Genomic DNA, 14,859 nt, shown 5'->3' with positions numbered 1-14,859 from the left:
CCCTGCTGCCTCTGCACAGAGGTGGGTCTGCACTTACCGCGGGTCTCCGTCCCTCCTTGAGCAGAGTTTTCCTCCTCAGAGGACCCTCCATGGTGGGCACGGCGGCTGAGCTCCCCAGTGTACAGATGCACGGGCCCGTGGGGCTGGGGGGAGACCACCAGTCAGACACTGACCAGGAGGAGCCGTGGTCAGGCACCCTCTCCCTCACAGCTCCCCACTGCCAAGTCCGTGATGCTGTGCCAGGCCAGAGGACTCAACATTGTCGGGGCAGGTGGCCCTGGGCTGGCCACAGCTGAAAACTTTCACCCCCACCTTTCGGAGCACCTCAAGGCCCTAGGCTTGGTGACAGAGCTCCCTATAACCCAGACCCCAGCAGCACCACCACCTGCTCCTGACCTCTGCAGTGGCTTCCTCTTGGCCCTCCCCCGTGCTCCCACCTTCCTCTCCACCTGGGAAGCCTGGGGCCGTGCAGCCCCTCCTTGTGTTGGCAGCAGCCTGGAGGAGCAGAGAGCAAGTGGGGGAGGTGGCGGTGGAGTGAGAAGAGTGAGAAGCAGGGCCTAGGATGGTGGCCAAGCCCGGCGCCTTCGCCTCAGGGCTTTGGGCGCCACCTACAGGTAAAGACAGCCAAGTGCAGCACCGGCCTGGACCTGCCCAGAGGCTCCAGACGGCTTCCGCTCAGTGGGTGGGCACCTCCCCATAGGCATCTTCCTCAACTTGGTGCCCTTCCTCAGGCGGCTCTTCCTCCACATGTGGGTGAACCATCCACCATCCACCCGGCTGCCTGAACCAGAGACCTGGGGGGGTTTCTCCTCTTACCCCTCCACCCCTGCAACCTACTCAATCCCAAGGATGTACTGATCCCACGTCCTATATATGCCTAACTGCCCCTCGCAGCCATCCCACGCCCACCACTTTAGGCCAGAACTTGTTCTTCCTTTGGACAACTGCCCGATGCTCTCCCCTGGCCTCCCTGAGGCCAGTCTTGCCTTCCTCCTGCACACTCTCCAGTTCTCCATGCCACGGCCAGGATGATCTGGTCATGCCGCTGTCGGTCACCCCCACCCCCCCACCCCATGGCTGGGTCCCACCTCCCCAGCCTCATCTCCACCCTTCCCCTCTCTCACTCCCCAAGCCACCCTGCTTTTCCTGCCTCCCTTCGGCTTGGGGCACTCTTATTATCCCTGCACCTCCCCTCCCTGTATTTGGTTCATTCCCATCACTCTTCCAGTCGTTTCCCCAGAGGCCTTCCCTGCTCTCCCCTCCCAGAACACCCCACCTCCTCTCTGGGACCATCAGGGATCTGGGATTATCGGTTCGATCTCTGTCTCTCCTGTGGCAGCAGCCTCTTGGACTGTGGCTCATCCAGCTGCCTCGAGCACAGCGCTTGGCATCCAACGAGCAACCTAAGCTAGCTGTCAAGTAAATAAGCACGCGAACAAACGAGTACCTGTAGACGCAGCTCCGGGTCCTGGGAGAATTCCGAACTGGAACCCGCCAGTTGGGCCCCAGCGTGGCATAGAGACGTCCCCTGCTTCAGAGGAAAAGGGGTGAGTTTTAGCAACAGCCGGGAAAACCTGATACTCGGAGGAAGCAGGGGCGTCTCGGACTCTGTGGGCATTGACTCAGGAGGCTCCAACCCCAGCTCTTCCCGCACCTCCTACATCACGCGGCGGACACATCTGGGGCACAGCTGGAGCTGCCAGGCCAGTGACCACGATGCCCCCAGAGCCTCCATCAGTGTCAGGGGGTGACCAAAATCAGGCACACCCACTTACCCAATGTGAAGCTGACACGTTTAATAGAAAACGCCGTCCAGCCCCAACAGTCTATGGTAAATCCTATGACAAGGGCATACACAGACACAGAACCGTGGGCAGTCTTGCATGTCGGGCCTGCGGGGGCGACGGGCGCACCGTCCTCACCCAGCAGCACACAGCTGAATGCCTCTGTTTGCTGCGTCCTCTCCATCGGGCGGCCTCCTCCGCTGGCTGCCGCCAGACCCCTGCCATCTCCCCGTGGGCTTGCTCCTCCGGCTTCTCTCCCACCTGGTGTCCCCAGTTGGGTGCCTTTGCAGGGGAAGGTACAGCTTCCAGAGTAAGCAGAAGTTCAACCTATTTGGGCGAGAGGCTTCCGTCTTTCTGTCTCTTCTCGTCAGCTCTTCCTCCTTCAGCAGGACGATTTCCTGTGTCCACGTGGTCCTCAAGCACCTGCTCCCCCCTGCAGCATGGGGTCTCCCTGGGCCAGCGCTTTCCTGGCCCGTTGGCCAAACAGGGATGTAACCCCATTTATAAGGTCAGACAAGCTCAAGATTGCCTTTGCAAATACTCTCTCTGTTTCCTGCTGCCAGTCCTAGGTTGCTGCATGCGGTCCCACGGCATTGGACTCATTCAGGGCAGCGGGTCCACCATAGCATAAGTGAGCTCAGGTACCTCTGAGGGGGCAGGGTCGCGTGGTTCCCTGCCCCTCGGTCCTCCACTGGAGAAGGAACTGTTCTTGATGACCATCTTGGGTCTGTCGTACACAGGCTCGGGTTCAGGGCTGGTAGGAGTCTGATGGCCATCTAGGCCAGCTGCCCATCAGCCCCTCCTCTTAAGGTGGTAAAGAGCCACAGCATGTGCGTGGCCCCTCAAGTCCTTAGATGTAATGGATCTCAGCCTTCCCCAGCACACCTGGGTGACAGACGATGGTCACAGGCTGATCCCACCCCCACCATGACCCGTGGGGCAGATGAGGCCCTGGCACGCCCAACTCTCAGCCCACAGGCCGGATCGCCTCCTCCCTCCCCTCCATTCAGAAAGAGGCCTGCAGTGCAGTGAGTGAGCAGGATGTTACACGTCATGACAAATCTGCTCTAATTCATGAAAAGCTCCAGGACTTTCACCATTACGGGAACACTGCTGAGTACTTCACAAATGTTATGACCCGTGCTGAAGCAGACTGCTCAGAGGGCTCACAACGGACTGCCTCCTCCCCAGCCATTACCAGAGATTTCTTATGAGTCAGGGCAGCGAGCCTTTCTGCGATGACATTCCTTGTGTCCAGGGGACGTCTCCTCGTTTGATCTGGATTCCTGCTCTGAACTGCCACCTGTCTGGAGTTGGAGATGGAGCCACCCTTTCCAGAGCTGGGTCCTCCGGCCCCTTCTTCTCCACCTTTCTTCTTGTGAGTCTTTTTTTTTTTAATTGATCTGATTTGTATTTTTTTTAAATGATTTTTTATTATATTATGTTAGTCACGATACAGTACATCCCCGGTTTCCGATGTAAAGCTCGATGATTCATTAGTTGCGTCTTGTGAGTCTTTTTGCCCTGGTGCCCAAGGAAAAGGTGCAACAACAGTGGGCTGTCCACAATGTCCAGTAGTTCCACCAATGGGGGGATGTGGTTGGCGCCGCTACTTTCCCTCCTTTCGGAGATAGTCCACGGCTGCACACTCAACAGATGTTTGCATGCCTGACACTTGCCAATGGAGAGCTTTAAGTCAGCATCTTCCAACCTGTCTAGCCTTTTAAGCAGCCTTTCTCCATGTTCTTCCTAAAGGCGTGGGGTGCCCCCCAGTGCACTGGGTGGGGGAATGCAGGGGTGCAGAGATCACTAGTGAGTGAGGGCTCACACGCGCAAGGCCACGACACTCATCCTCTCTCTGGACCTTTATTTAAGCACATTATCTTCCCCAGAACAGGGAAACTGAGGCTCAGTGATGGGAAGACACTTGACCAAGGCATGAGCCCAGTAAGCCAGGATTTGAACCCTGTTCTGACTCTACAGCCCAAGCTCCTCCCATGCCTTTCAGGGTCTCAGGGAGGCTGAGGTGTCACATGTGGTGGAGACTGCCACGGGGACTGGGTCTACCTTATGGGGGCTTTGGGGCATTCTCCTCCCGCACGCACCACTTCTTGTGGGTCTCTGCTGCAGCTCACACCGATCGGGCTTTGTCAGTGTCTGTGAGACTGGACGGCCCCAGCAGTTGTAGGCTCCAGATCTCCCCTGGTGGGTCCAGCTCCGGGGTCTCTTGGCCCTTGGTCTCTGCACGGGAGTAATCTTCCGGTGGTTTTGGCTGACTGGCACTTAAGAGCAGCTGCCATTTATCAACTGCTGACCATGAGACATACCGTTTCTCCCACCTCTGGGAGGGGCACTATTCCCACCCTGTCTTAGATGAGGAGACAGAGGCTCAAGGAGGTGAAGCCACTCATCCCACCGCACTGGCCTGCCATTAGGGATGAAGATCAAGTATTCACAAAGGGAGGCTGGCTTTCCTGTGTGAGCAGAAGGCCTATGTTTGTCAAGCTGCTCCCAGTGGGGAAAGTCAGAGTCTGCTTCCCTGGAACCTGGGGGAGTGACCCTGGCCTTGAAGGTAAGCGTAATGGTGACTTTTCCCCAAGGCCAGCTTTCAGAATAGTCAGCGTTGTGGTGGCCAGCCTTCCTCCCCAGGTGAGCCCTGCAGGGCTGGAGGAGGGCTGTGACGGTTGGGGTGACTCTGGCTGGGCCCAAGCAGGCTAGAATCAGCACAGAGGAGCCAGGATCATCAGCCACTGGAAGCAATCTGATCACGGCCCTGCTTTGAGATTTCTTATTTGAATGTTCAGAGCCAGAAAAAGCAAAATGAATGGGCAGTGATATCTGGTGAACTCAGAAATCAGGGGATTTCTTGGACTGACGTGGGGGGCTCCCACTCCAGAACCACAGACACCTTTCCCAGCATGATGCTGGGAGCAGAATGTGGCTGAATGCAATGTACCCCAGGGAGGCCATTTTACTGTTTCCTCTCAAGGATGGATCTTGGGCAGTGGTGGGGAGAAGGGATGTAGCAGGCAACCCTACTCACAGGAAGTCTGGTCTGGGGAAGATGTAGACTGGCAACCAAGTAGAACACTTCAGTCCCAAATGGTGTACAAAATGATGATGGTGGTGGTAGTGGTGATGGTGATAATGATAAGGATGGACTGACGAGAACAATGGTATGGTGATGATGATGGGGTGATGGAGATGATGGGGTGATGGGGAAGATGGGATGGATAAGGATGGGGTGATGGTGATGATGCAGTGATGGAGATGATGGGAAGTGTAAGGATGGGGTGATGGAGATGATGGGAAGGATAAAGATGGGGTGATGGAGATGATGGGGTGATAGAGATGATGGGAATGATAAGGATGGGACGATGGTGATGATGGGGTGATGGGGATGATATGGAATGATAAGGATGGGATGATGGTGACGATGCAGTGATGGAGGTGATGGGAAGGATAAGGATGTGATAATGATGATGGGGTGATGGTGATGATGATGTGGTGATGGAGATGATGGGAAGGAAAAGGATGGGATGATGGAGATGATGGGAAGGATAAGGATGGGATGATGGTGATGATGGGAAGGATAAGGATGGGGTGATGGAGATGATGGGGTGATGGGAATGATGGGAATGATAAGAATGGGATGACGGAAATGATAAGGATGGGGTGATAAGAATAATAGGGATGGGATGACGGTGATGATGGGGTGATGGGGATGATGGGAATGATAAGGCCAGGATGGTGGTGATGATGGGAAGGATAAGGATGGGATGATGGAGATGATGGGGTGATGGAGATGATGGGAAGGATAAGGCCAGGATGGTGGTGATGATGGGAATGATAAGGATGGGATGATGGAGATGATGGGGTGATGGGAATGATGGGAATGATAAGAATGGGATGACGGAAATGATAAGGATGGGGTGATAGGAATAACAGGGATGGGATGACGGTGATGATGGGGTGATGGGGATGATGGGAATGATAAGGATGGGATGATGGTGATGATGGGGTGATGGGGATGATGAAGTGACAGTGATGAGGAGGATAATGAGGGTGATAGGGTGGTGGTGGGGATGATGGGTGCTAGGCAATGTGCTAAGCAGTACTTATTTATTTTCTTGTCTAATCACACTGAGATCTTCTATCCTGAAAATCAGGAATACTATTAGGCAGGCACTATCTTTTTGTTTTGTTTGTTTTAAGTGGGCTCCACACCCAGCAGGGAACCCACTGTGACGCTTGAACTCACAACCCTGAGATCGAGATCTGAGCAGAGATCAAGAGCTGGACGTTTAACCGACTGAGCCACCCAGGCACCCCAGGCAGGCACTGTTCTTATCCCCACCTTATAGATCAGGAATCTGAGGCTTGCAGAGGCGGAGTAACTTGCCCAAGGTCACAACACTAGGAAGCGGAAGAGTGGGTAGTGCTCTTGAGGCGGAAGCAGCTAGGGTCCTGCCTGGGCCAACACCGTCATGAGAATTCAGACTAGCCAAGGCAGGTCTGAAAGGCATCTTCCCCTCAATAGTTTTTTAAGGTACACATTAGGTAGTATCATGGGGATTAAATTTCATAAAGCTCGAGTCCCCATTGCTGGTTTAGGAGGTTGGGGAATAGGGAGAAGTCTTGGGTAGTAATTACATTGGGGTCTCAGTAATCCTGTCTTAGCAGAAGTAGGATCCTCCACGCCATTCCTCTATCTCAAGTGCACAGAGACCCTTGAGATAGGATTGTGCCTGTGGAAGGGCCCAGAAAATGCTGTTCATCAACAGTGTCCACCTGCACCAGCAAAACCTTAATGGGAAGCCATTCCATTAGGCCAGAGCTTGGTCCCAGCCACTTCTTGAAGATTGACCTTCATCTGCAGACAGGAAGCTGCCACTCTGAGCTCTGCTGGACCCTGGAACAGCCCTTCCAGCAGTACTTGCTAAAGGACTTTTTCTGCTTATAAGTCACTCACTCACTCTTCTCTGGGCAATGTCCCCGATCTACTGAGTGGGTCTCTAGGACCATAGTTGTACTGCTGTTTAGCTGAGTGGATAGAACAACACCTGATCCAAGCCAGGTCAATCAGATTTTCTCTCACGGCAATTAAGAACCAGATGTGAAGGATGGGAAGTCAGGCTCTGTGGCTGGATGAGGGCATAACACGTAAACTTGGAAGATGTGATATGTCCGTCTTCCCCACTGTGAGCTCAGCAGCCTAGAAATCTGGTCTGCAGAGAGGGGAGTGCAGCAGATATATGTGGAGAAGGACTGATTCAAGATGGAAAGACATCCTGCCCACTGTCTAGGACCTGACTCTGAGGGGTTGTAGGTACTGGACAGAGAGGCTGTGGGCTGAGATCCCTCAGCTACCTGTGACGCCACAGCAGCTAGAGGGCAGGGCCCCGCCCTTGTCTGTCAGGGACCAAGGACAAGGTCAAGCAAAAGGCCCAGGGAACTGCTGTCCACTGTTCTCTCTCAGAGGAGCCTGAGCTTCTGGGTGGAGCCTCATTTTCCAGACTTCAGTGTCAGTTGCTGAACAAGGCAAGAGATGGCATCTTTGAGGGAAACCCGCATCGGAAGCTTGGCACACCGTCCAACTGGGCTGCCACAGGAGGCAGAGCTGCAGAACGGAGGCACAGAGCAAGATGGAGCTGGGGAGCCAGACCAAGGGGTGGGTGGGTGAGAGATTCCTGGGCCTCAGCCACGGGAGTGGGAGGAAGGCAGCGAGACCCTCTGTGAAAGTCACCCTGAAAACAGCCGCTCTCATGTGGCACTTCAGTAAAGGGACCCCTCACCGCCCAGATTGCCTCCAGAACAGCCCCCCCCTCTTGAGATGTGTGCTTCTTCTCTCACACCTCATTCCTCTGGGAGGGGGGGCAGCCCTCTACTGCACCATTGGCTGTGGCTCTGAGGTCACTGTCTGCCCGCGCAAGTGTAAAGGTATAGAGACAGCTGTGTTCTTCCAGTATCGGTCAGGACCAGCTGGCGGGGTCTCCAAGAAGGGAAGCTCCGCTTTACTGAAAAGTGTTCTGAAAGCTCTTTCAGGGCAGACACTGGCCTCTGGGCCCAGGCGGGGTGGCCGTGGCTTCCAGAGAGACAGAATCTGCTCCCCTTTGTAGAGCAGGAGCAAAGTGGCCTGGGCATGAAGGGAGGCCCCAGTGGGGCTGAGCACTGTGTGGGTGAAGGTGGGGCAGGGAGGCCCAGGTGGCACAGTGAATGTGGTCCCTGAGTTGTGTGGGAAAGAGTGGCATTTAACAAAGGTTTTCAAAGACTGGGAGGCAAACCCTCCCCTCCAGCTCTCCTGTGGGCTCTTCAGGAAAGTCTCGAATGCTCACATGCATTTGAGGGAGTGGATTCTTTCTGGTAGACATGGAAAGAGGCTAGTGCAAGATGGAAATGTCGACTGGAGGCCAGGCGACGGGAGCTGGAAGCCAGGGTGCAGCTTGGGTCTCAGAGAGGACTAGAGGGCTCATCCTCGCCCCACGGGCATCTTCCAAAGCAGCTGGCCTCCTGCTCCCCTCCTCGGGTTAGGATCCTAGAGCTAGGTCCCCAGACAATGAGAAGCAGGACGTTCTCCCTGCAAGCTGCTGGAGGCAGGGCTGAGCATCTGCATGGGTGGGCCAGCTGGGAGACAAGCTCTTGCGGGAGGTCCCACCCAAAAAGCACCTACTATGGACATTCCAATGGATAGTAAATCAAATGCCAAATTCTAAGTGGAAGAGAGAAAAGAGGAATGGTGTATCTTACAGGGTTCGCCCCTGATTAAGTACAGCATCCTCTACGGGGGGCGGGAACCCTCTCACTGTCTTCCTCCCTGGTGGCTCTGGTCTGGGTCATGGGCGTTCATCAGGAGCTGTATTTGCTGCCCTCAGAGACTAGCAGGACGCAGTGGCTTAATAAACAGCCACTGATTGAATGAATGAGGGAATGAGGGAATGAATGAACCAGTGAGTAAGCTCAGGTCTGGATCCTGAGACCATGCCTGCAAAAGTTTCCCACTCAGTGTCCCCTCACTGGCCTGTGGCCAGGGGACACTGGCTTGCCTATAAGGCCTTTTGTCCGGATCTCCCTAGAAGCCCCCTGACTGATGCTGACACAAGTCGGAGTTCTGCTCATCAGATCTGGAGTCTACCCTGGAGCCTGTCCAGTTCTCATGTCCACTGCTGGGCTGGCCCCAGGGCACAGGCAGCGGGGCCCACTAGCCTGAGCAACCCAGAGCAAATACCCCTCCAGGAGTCCTACAGCAGGGACAGAGGGAGTGGGTTCTAAGGGCTCAGGGCGTTGTTCCTCCCCTTTCCAGCCCTCCACCTGGGCTTTCACAAAGACAGAAAGACTGACCAATCGACATGGGGCCAGTCCCTGTAGCTGTCACAGTGGCCCTCTGGACGAGGCCAGGAGCAGAGCGGTGAAGAGGTGGGCTCAGCGTCAGGAAGATGTGGATTTGGGTCAGCTCCGCCCGACCAGAGGAATGTGAAGCAGGACAAGTCACTTCACCTCTCTGAGCCTTGCTGTCCACAGGTGTAAAATGGGGACACTATGAGTAGCCACTGTGCAGAAGAGCTTCAGGATTCGGTGAGGCCAAGACAGTGCCTGGCGCACACGGAATGCTCAACGAAGGTCACTTATGACTTATCACTTAACGTCCCTCTGCCCTGTGAGGACTTGCTGGGGGGGTTCATCTCCTCTCTGGCCATTTAATGATTATGGGGACTGATGAGACAGGAGGCTTCAGCACCAGAGGAGAAGTGAGGAGTGGGGGAGAGAGATAGAGAGCGAGCAAGAGCATGTGTGTGTGTGTGCGCGTGCAAGTGTGAGCTGCGTATGTGTGAGCTGTGTGTGAATGTACACGTGTGTATGTATGTGTACCCACGTACGTGTGCGTACACAAGTGCACGACTGTGCGCATATGTGGCATTTCTTGGGAAATGTGTGCACATGCAAGTGGGAGACTGAGTATGTGTGTGCGTGTGTACAGCATATGTAACTGGGTGTGCACACGGCCCTGCACGTTGCTGGAGGGGCTACTCCGAAGGGCAGTGCACATCTGCTCTCTGCAGCAGTCCGCCTCCCTTCACACCTCGAGTCGCCAGGATGCCCGTTCACCTTTGGTGGCACCGCAGCTACGGGAGCTCCCTGCTCAGAGTCTGTCTTCCCAGAGCCCACCCGGCGCCTGGCACAAAGAAAGCATCAGCTCTTGGAGTAGATGCAGTGGGTGGACTCCTGAGCAGGAGGCCCCGTTCCGGGGTCGGAAGGCCTCACCACAGGAAGCCAAACCCCGGGCTGGGATCCGCTTCACTGTCACAGTGCCCAGCAGGCTGCGTGTCAGCCCAAGGCTTGAGGCCATGCGGGTGTAACACTCTCAGACCCCACCAGGCGGAGCCACGTGCCCATCTCCACACCAGGCCCAGCTTAGGCTTCCGGTTTTGAGAACCCACATGTTAGACCAAATCTGCTTGCAGGTCTCCTCGGCAGCTCGGCCTGAGGAAGAGGTGCTGGCCTCAGGCTCCTGGGCTAGCTCTGGACGGGATGATGAGTCGGGCTGCTCAGAGCATGGGGCCGGGACCCCCACCCCACACCCCCCCTGCTCTTCCACCCCCCACTCCGAGTAGGCCCTGCCCCTGGGCTGAGCTGACCTGAAGAGCCACAGAGCAGCCTCCCCAGGCTGGGCCAGCGAGGGGCGGTGGGGGTGGGGGTGGGGCTGGTCCCTGCCCGGAGCCCTGAGCGCCACCCTGGGAGGGAGGCTGAGCTGAGGCCACACTCACCTTTCCAGCCCTGAAGACATCTCTTCACTAAACTCTGAGCTCTCACTACTGCCTGGAAAAGGAACACAGATCAATGAGTGTGGCAGCCTCACAGAAGAGGGGCCAACCCAGAGGAGTCTGTTCTCCTGGGTCAGCAGGCCCAGGTCCCTGAGCTCCGCAGAAGTGCCGGAGAAACAGCTTTCTGACCCTGTGGGCATCTGTGTGACTCGGGGTTTTGCTGCTGCTATTTCTGACTCGCTCTCCTGGGAGGGTCCAAAGAGCTCGCCCCAACACCTGCTCCCGGGTAGGTCGTCCATTCCTTTCCCACTGCCCCCCGAAGGCTGCGGCTGCCTGTGCACTGGCCCACCAGGCTCTGTGCGCCTTGGCCTCTGTGGCGGCCTGGCCTGGCCCTACCACTGCCTCCCTCCCGGCCCAAGTGAAACCAGTGCTAGAGCAAGCCTCACCTAGTGAGGACAGAGGCCAAATGAGCCCTTCTACTCCCAAGGGCCAGGACTGTCACAGCAGCTGCCTGGCATGAGACAGAAGCCTTGAGGAAGTGGCCCTTCACCTCCCGGCCAGCAGACACAGGAGAGAAGCTCCACCTTCCCCGGCTGCCCTCTGGGGCGGACTGGGACACCTGCCCTCCAAGGCCTGGCTCTGGCCACAAGGACACCTGTCACTGCATGCTGCCGAGTCCTTTGTGCTCCCCCTCAGACCTTGGAGGTGCCTCGCTTCGGCACTCTGCCGGGGCTGCCTGCTGGCACCAACCCTGGGCAGGGGGAGAGGGGGAGGGAGGAGGTCTCAGGCCCCTCGGGAGTCACTGGGTGGCGAGGGCTCCAAATGGGGCACATGCACACATGGCAGCTTGCTCCCGGGCTCTCAGGTCCATACAGAAAAAACACCTCAGTTTCCCAAGAAGGGGAGCCAAGAACCAAACCGCCTGGTGATCCCCTGTCTGGATACTGGACAGTGTTGTGCCTGACTCCATTTTCTGAGTCAAGGCCTGGGCTCAGGCACAGCTCAGAAAGTTTCCTGGATGTAAAATAGCTGTCCTGCTGCTGCCCAGATGAAGGCTCTGGGGCTGGCGTTTCTCAGACTGGTTCCCTGGAAGCTCCTCCCCACCCCTACCCCATTCCAGGACACTTCAGGAAAAGGGTTCTGTGACCAGACTGGGAGAACCTGCAGACTCTACTGCCTGTCTGGAGATCAATAATGCCCATCAGCCTACTCAAGTCTCTGAGAACAGACCTCCTTACCTGGTTCAACCCAGCCTTTCCCTGACATACCCCAGAATTCTCCTCCCCAACATACTGACACCTATGAACCACGGGCTGCACTGTCCTGAGCTACTGTAAACCCGACTGGGTCCAATGAGGATGACTTCGTCCCAGGCCAGGAGGCAGACACAGACCTTGCGTGTCCGAGCCTTTCTGGGGGTGGGAGACAGCTGCCCCCAGTGATACTGCCTCAGAGACCGGCCTTATTTCACAGGGACGTGGGACCTGGGATTCCCACCCTTCCCCTTCCTCCCACTTCCTTCCGGGGCTCAGGCCCCCCCCCCCCCCCCCCGGCAGACCTCACCAGATCAAACTCCCGGGCCAGGCAACTGTCTAAGCCACCACCAGCCCTGGGAGGGCTCCCTGTTAAGGGAAGCAGACAGACACACAGACACATAGACTACGGAAGCACAGGCACACTGAACGGGCACAGCCAGTGGACAGTGTACTTGTCTGTTGGTAGTAATGACAGGTGACCTGGGCGCCGCAGGGGGACGGGCCTGGTACCAGAGCGCAACAATGTCCTCGGCTCTGACTCCAACCTCTCTCCATCCTGGCCTCAGCGATTCGGTTTCTGTTCCTTCCATGGACATAAATACCATTTCTGGCTGAAGTTCACACATGCAATTTTATCCCTGAAGATCAATTTTTCATCCTAACTCTGGCTTTCCAGTGTGAAGACAAGTACACAGGAAGAACCCGGTGGCCCGCCCAGCTGCTGTCCCCAGGCAGCTTTCCCTACTTGGCTCTGCACCCTGGGGCTCGTGGCCCCCCAGGACGGAAGCCCCACGGGGGCAGCAGCTGGGCTTTGGCAGCTACCAACCAATGACAGCAGGTCTCAGGCGTGCGTCCGGCGGCTCCTTCCACCTGCCTGCCGCGCTCAGGGCACTTGGTGAGGCCCAGGAGACCAGGAAGCAGAGGCCTCCTTGGCTCTGGCCACGCCTGTAGGGAGCCGCTTCTGCAGGGGGTGGGGGGCCACCGGGCGCTGCACAGTGACAGAGACAGACACGGAGCACACACCGGACTGTGGCCCGCCCGCTGTCGTGTGCAGGCCGGAGACGCTTACCTAGGGAGAGTCCATTGGTGACGGCAGAGGAGGAGGTGAGGGCGAGGCCCCTGCGGGGGCTGCGGGACTCTAGGACACTGTCGTCCAGCAGGTGCCTCGCTTTCTCCGATGGGAATGTCGCACTTTTACTCTCAACTACACTCAACTGACACATCATACTGGAAAACGGAAAGGAAGAAAGAAGGCGAAGCTCCTTATCTGTGGGTAACAGCGAGTTCACCTGCCCCGGGCTCCTGAGCAGACGGTGCAGCCGAAGAACCACGGGACAAGTCCGGGCTCTGCCCTAGCTCACGGCATGACCTTGGGCAAGTCACATTCTCTCTCTGAGCCTCAGTTTCTTCATCTGTCAAATGGGGACTAACGATACTCTCCCTGCGTCTCTCAGGATGACGACAAGGCTCAAGTGAGCGGACAGTGCTTGTGGATGATGGAGCCACACAAGGGAAGGGGCAGCATGACCCTGTGGGCAGCTCGCCTGGTTCTGGGGCACACATCTGGTCCAAATCCTTGTTTCAACCTTACTCACCACGGCAAGGTACTTCACCCCGTTGAACCTCACAGGACTCCTTCTTACAATGTATTTAATATAGCACCTACCTCGGAGGCCTGCAGGGGCTCAGTGACATAACACTTGACAGGCACGTGACAGAGCAAGCCCTACACACTCAGAGAGCAACCCTTTCCCCCTCTAGCCTGTGAGTGACTCCAGGGCCAGCGTGAGCTGGCTGAGGCTCATGTCTTAGTGGTGGAAGGAAGGAAGGAAGGAAGGAAGGAAGGAAGGAAGGAAGGAAGGAAGACGGAAGGAAGGAAGGAAGGGAGAGAGGGATGGAGGGTAGGGAAGAACAGAGAAGGACGGACCCAGCCATTCAAGAGTCTGTGCCCCACACCCCAGGGACACAGGCATGGCTGCCCCGGCCATCATGAGGTCCACACATGCCCTCCAGCTGTCAGTCCCGTAAGGCCGGGCAAACCAGCGGCAGGTTCACCACTCTGCAGGCTTTCTGAAACAACTGGCAAGCAGAGACTCTGAGCCCCAACACTGGCAGGTGCCTTGAGACACTCAGTGATGTCCTGGATGACAGTCACAGTGTCCACTGGACTCTGGAGTTTTCCGTTAGGGAGGCACTAACCAAGCTTGGGTAAACTTTCTGGAATCCCACCATTGCTTCCCTGCACTTCCCTGCATGCTTCCCTCCGTTGGCTCCTGAACAAGTGATACCCACCACCAGTACTCAGGCTGTGCTGTTGCAGCTGCCCTCCCTCCAACTCCTCCTGAGCCCGTGCCAGCTGAGGAGGGCACACCAGCCAGGGATACCGAGAGCACTCATCAGATGGATAAGAGAGCCCCCCAGTGGGCAAGCCCATGCCCCATGCTCAGCCCAGTCTGGAGCCCACAGCGGGGGCGGGGCCGGGGGGGGGCTGCTCAGTCACCCACTTGTTTCCCAGGCTGTGGCTCTTCCTGTGTCTCGGGACAGGGGGTGTGGGGAGGCTGCCAGCAACAGATGCATCAGGACAGGTGGGTCGCCGGCTGAACCTTGCAGAGCTGGAGCCAGCGGAGGGGCCTGCGAACAGAGCAGAGAGAGTGACGGTAGGGGCTGGGCTGGGGAGGCTCAGAGATGATGGCCCCAGGTCGGGTAAGGCACCAGGCCCAGCGGTCATATGCAGGGCAAGGTTCACAGCAGCCTCATGGCTTTCTACTCATGAGACGCTGACTCCTCACTGGCAGGATAACAAGCCTCTGACCTGTTAAGATGGCTGGTGTCGTGCTATACACGGTACCCCCTGACCAGGCAGCGCCACTGGCTAATACTGTGAATGTGCAGATGGAGGTGGGAGGCGGGCATGGGGTTGGCAGCCCGGCCTGGTTTCCCCATGGCAACACTTATCCAGGGCCACCCAGCTGGGTAACTGCATTGAGACCTAACAATGTATCTTCTGAGTCCGAGTCCAGTGCCTGTGCCCTGTGCCCCTGTAGCCACTTTCTGTTCTCT

At 56.8% G+C, this 14,859-nt stretch overlaps 1 protein-coding gene across 4 annotated transcripts in view; it reads right to left on the bottom strand.

Annotated features, from left to right (window-relative positions):
* RALGPS1 (Ral GEF with PH domain and SH3 binding motif 1) overlaps positions 1 to 14,859 on the bottom strand; it is a 277,259-nt gene that overhangs the window by 13,268 nt on the left and 249,132 nt on the right. For 2 of the 4 annotated variants that reach the window (XM_057313764.1, XM_057313765.1), the window contains exons 13-17: positions 14,304 to 14,430; positions 12,869 to 13,026; positions 10,547 to 10,598; positions 1,448 to 1,531; positions 38 to 143 (exon numbers count right to left, since the gene is read on the bottom strand). In XM_057313764.1, the coding sequence (XP_057169747.1) occupies positions 38 to 143; positions 1,448 to 1,531; positions 10,547 to 10,598; positions 12,869 to 13,026; positions 14,304 to 14,430 (527 nt within the window). The remainder of the gene's footprint in view (positions 1 to 37; positions 144 to 1,447; positions 1,532 to 10,546; positions 10,599 to 12,868; positions 13,027 to 14,303; positions 14,431 to 14,859) is intronic. The other 2 variants (XM_044389615.3, XM_026513989.4) reach the window with 1 other exon arrangement.

The sequence above is a fragment of the Ursus arctos genome, unplaced genomic scaffold, assembly GCF_023065955.2.
Source record: "Ursus arctos isolate Adak ecotype North America unplaced genomic scaffold, UrsArc2.0 scaffold_18, whole genome shotgun sequence".
Classification (NCBI taxonomy): Eukaryota; Metazoa; Chordata; class Mammalia; order Carnivora; family Ursidae; genus Ursus; species Ursus arctos.
Note: the sequence above shows the minus strand (reverse complement) of the source record. Positions and strands in the feature narration are given on the sequence as shown.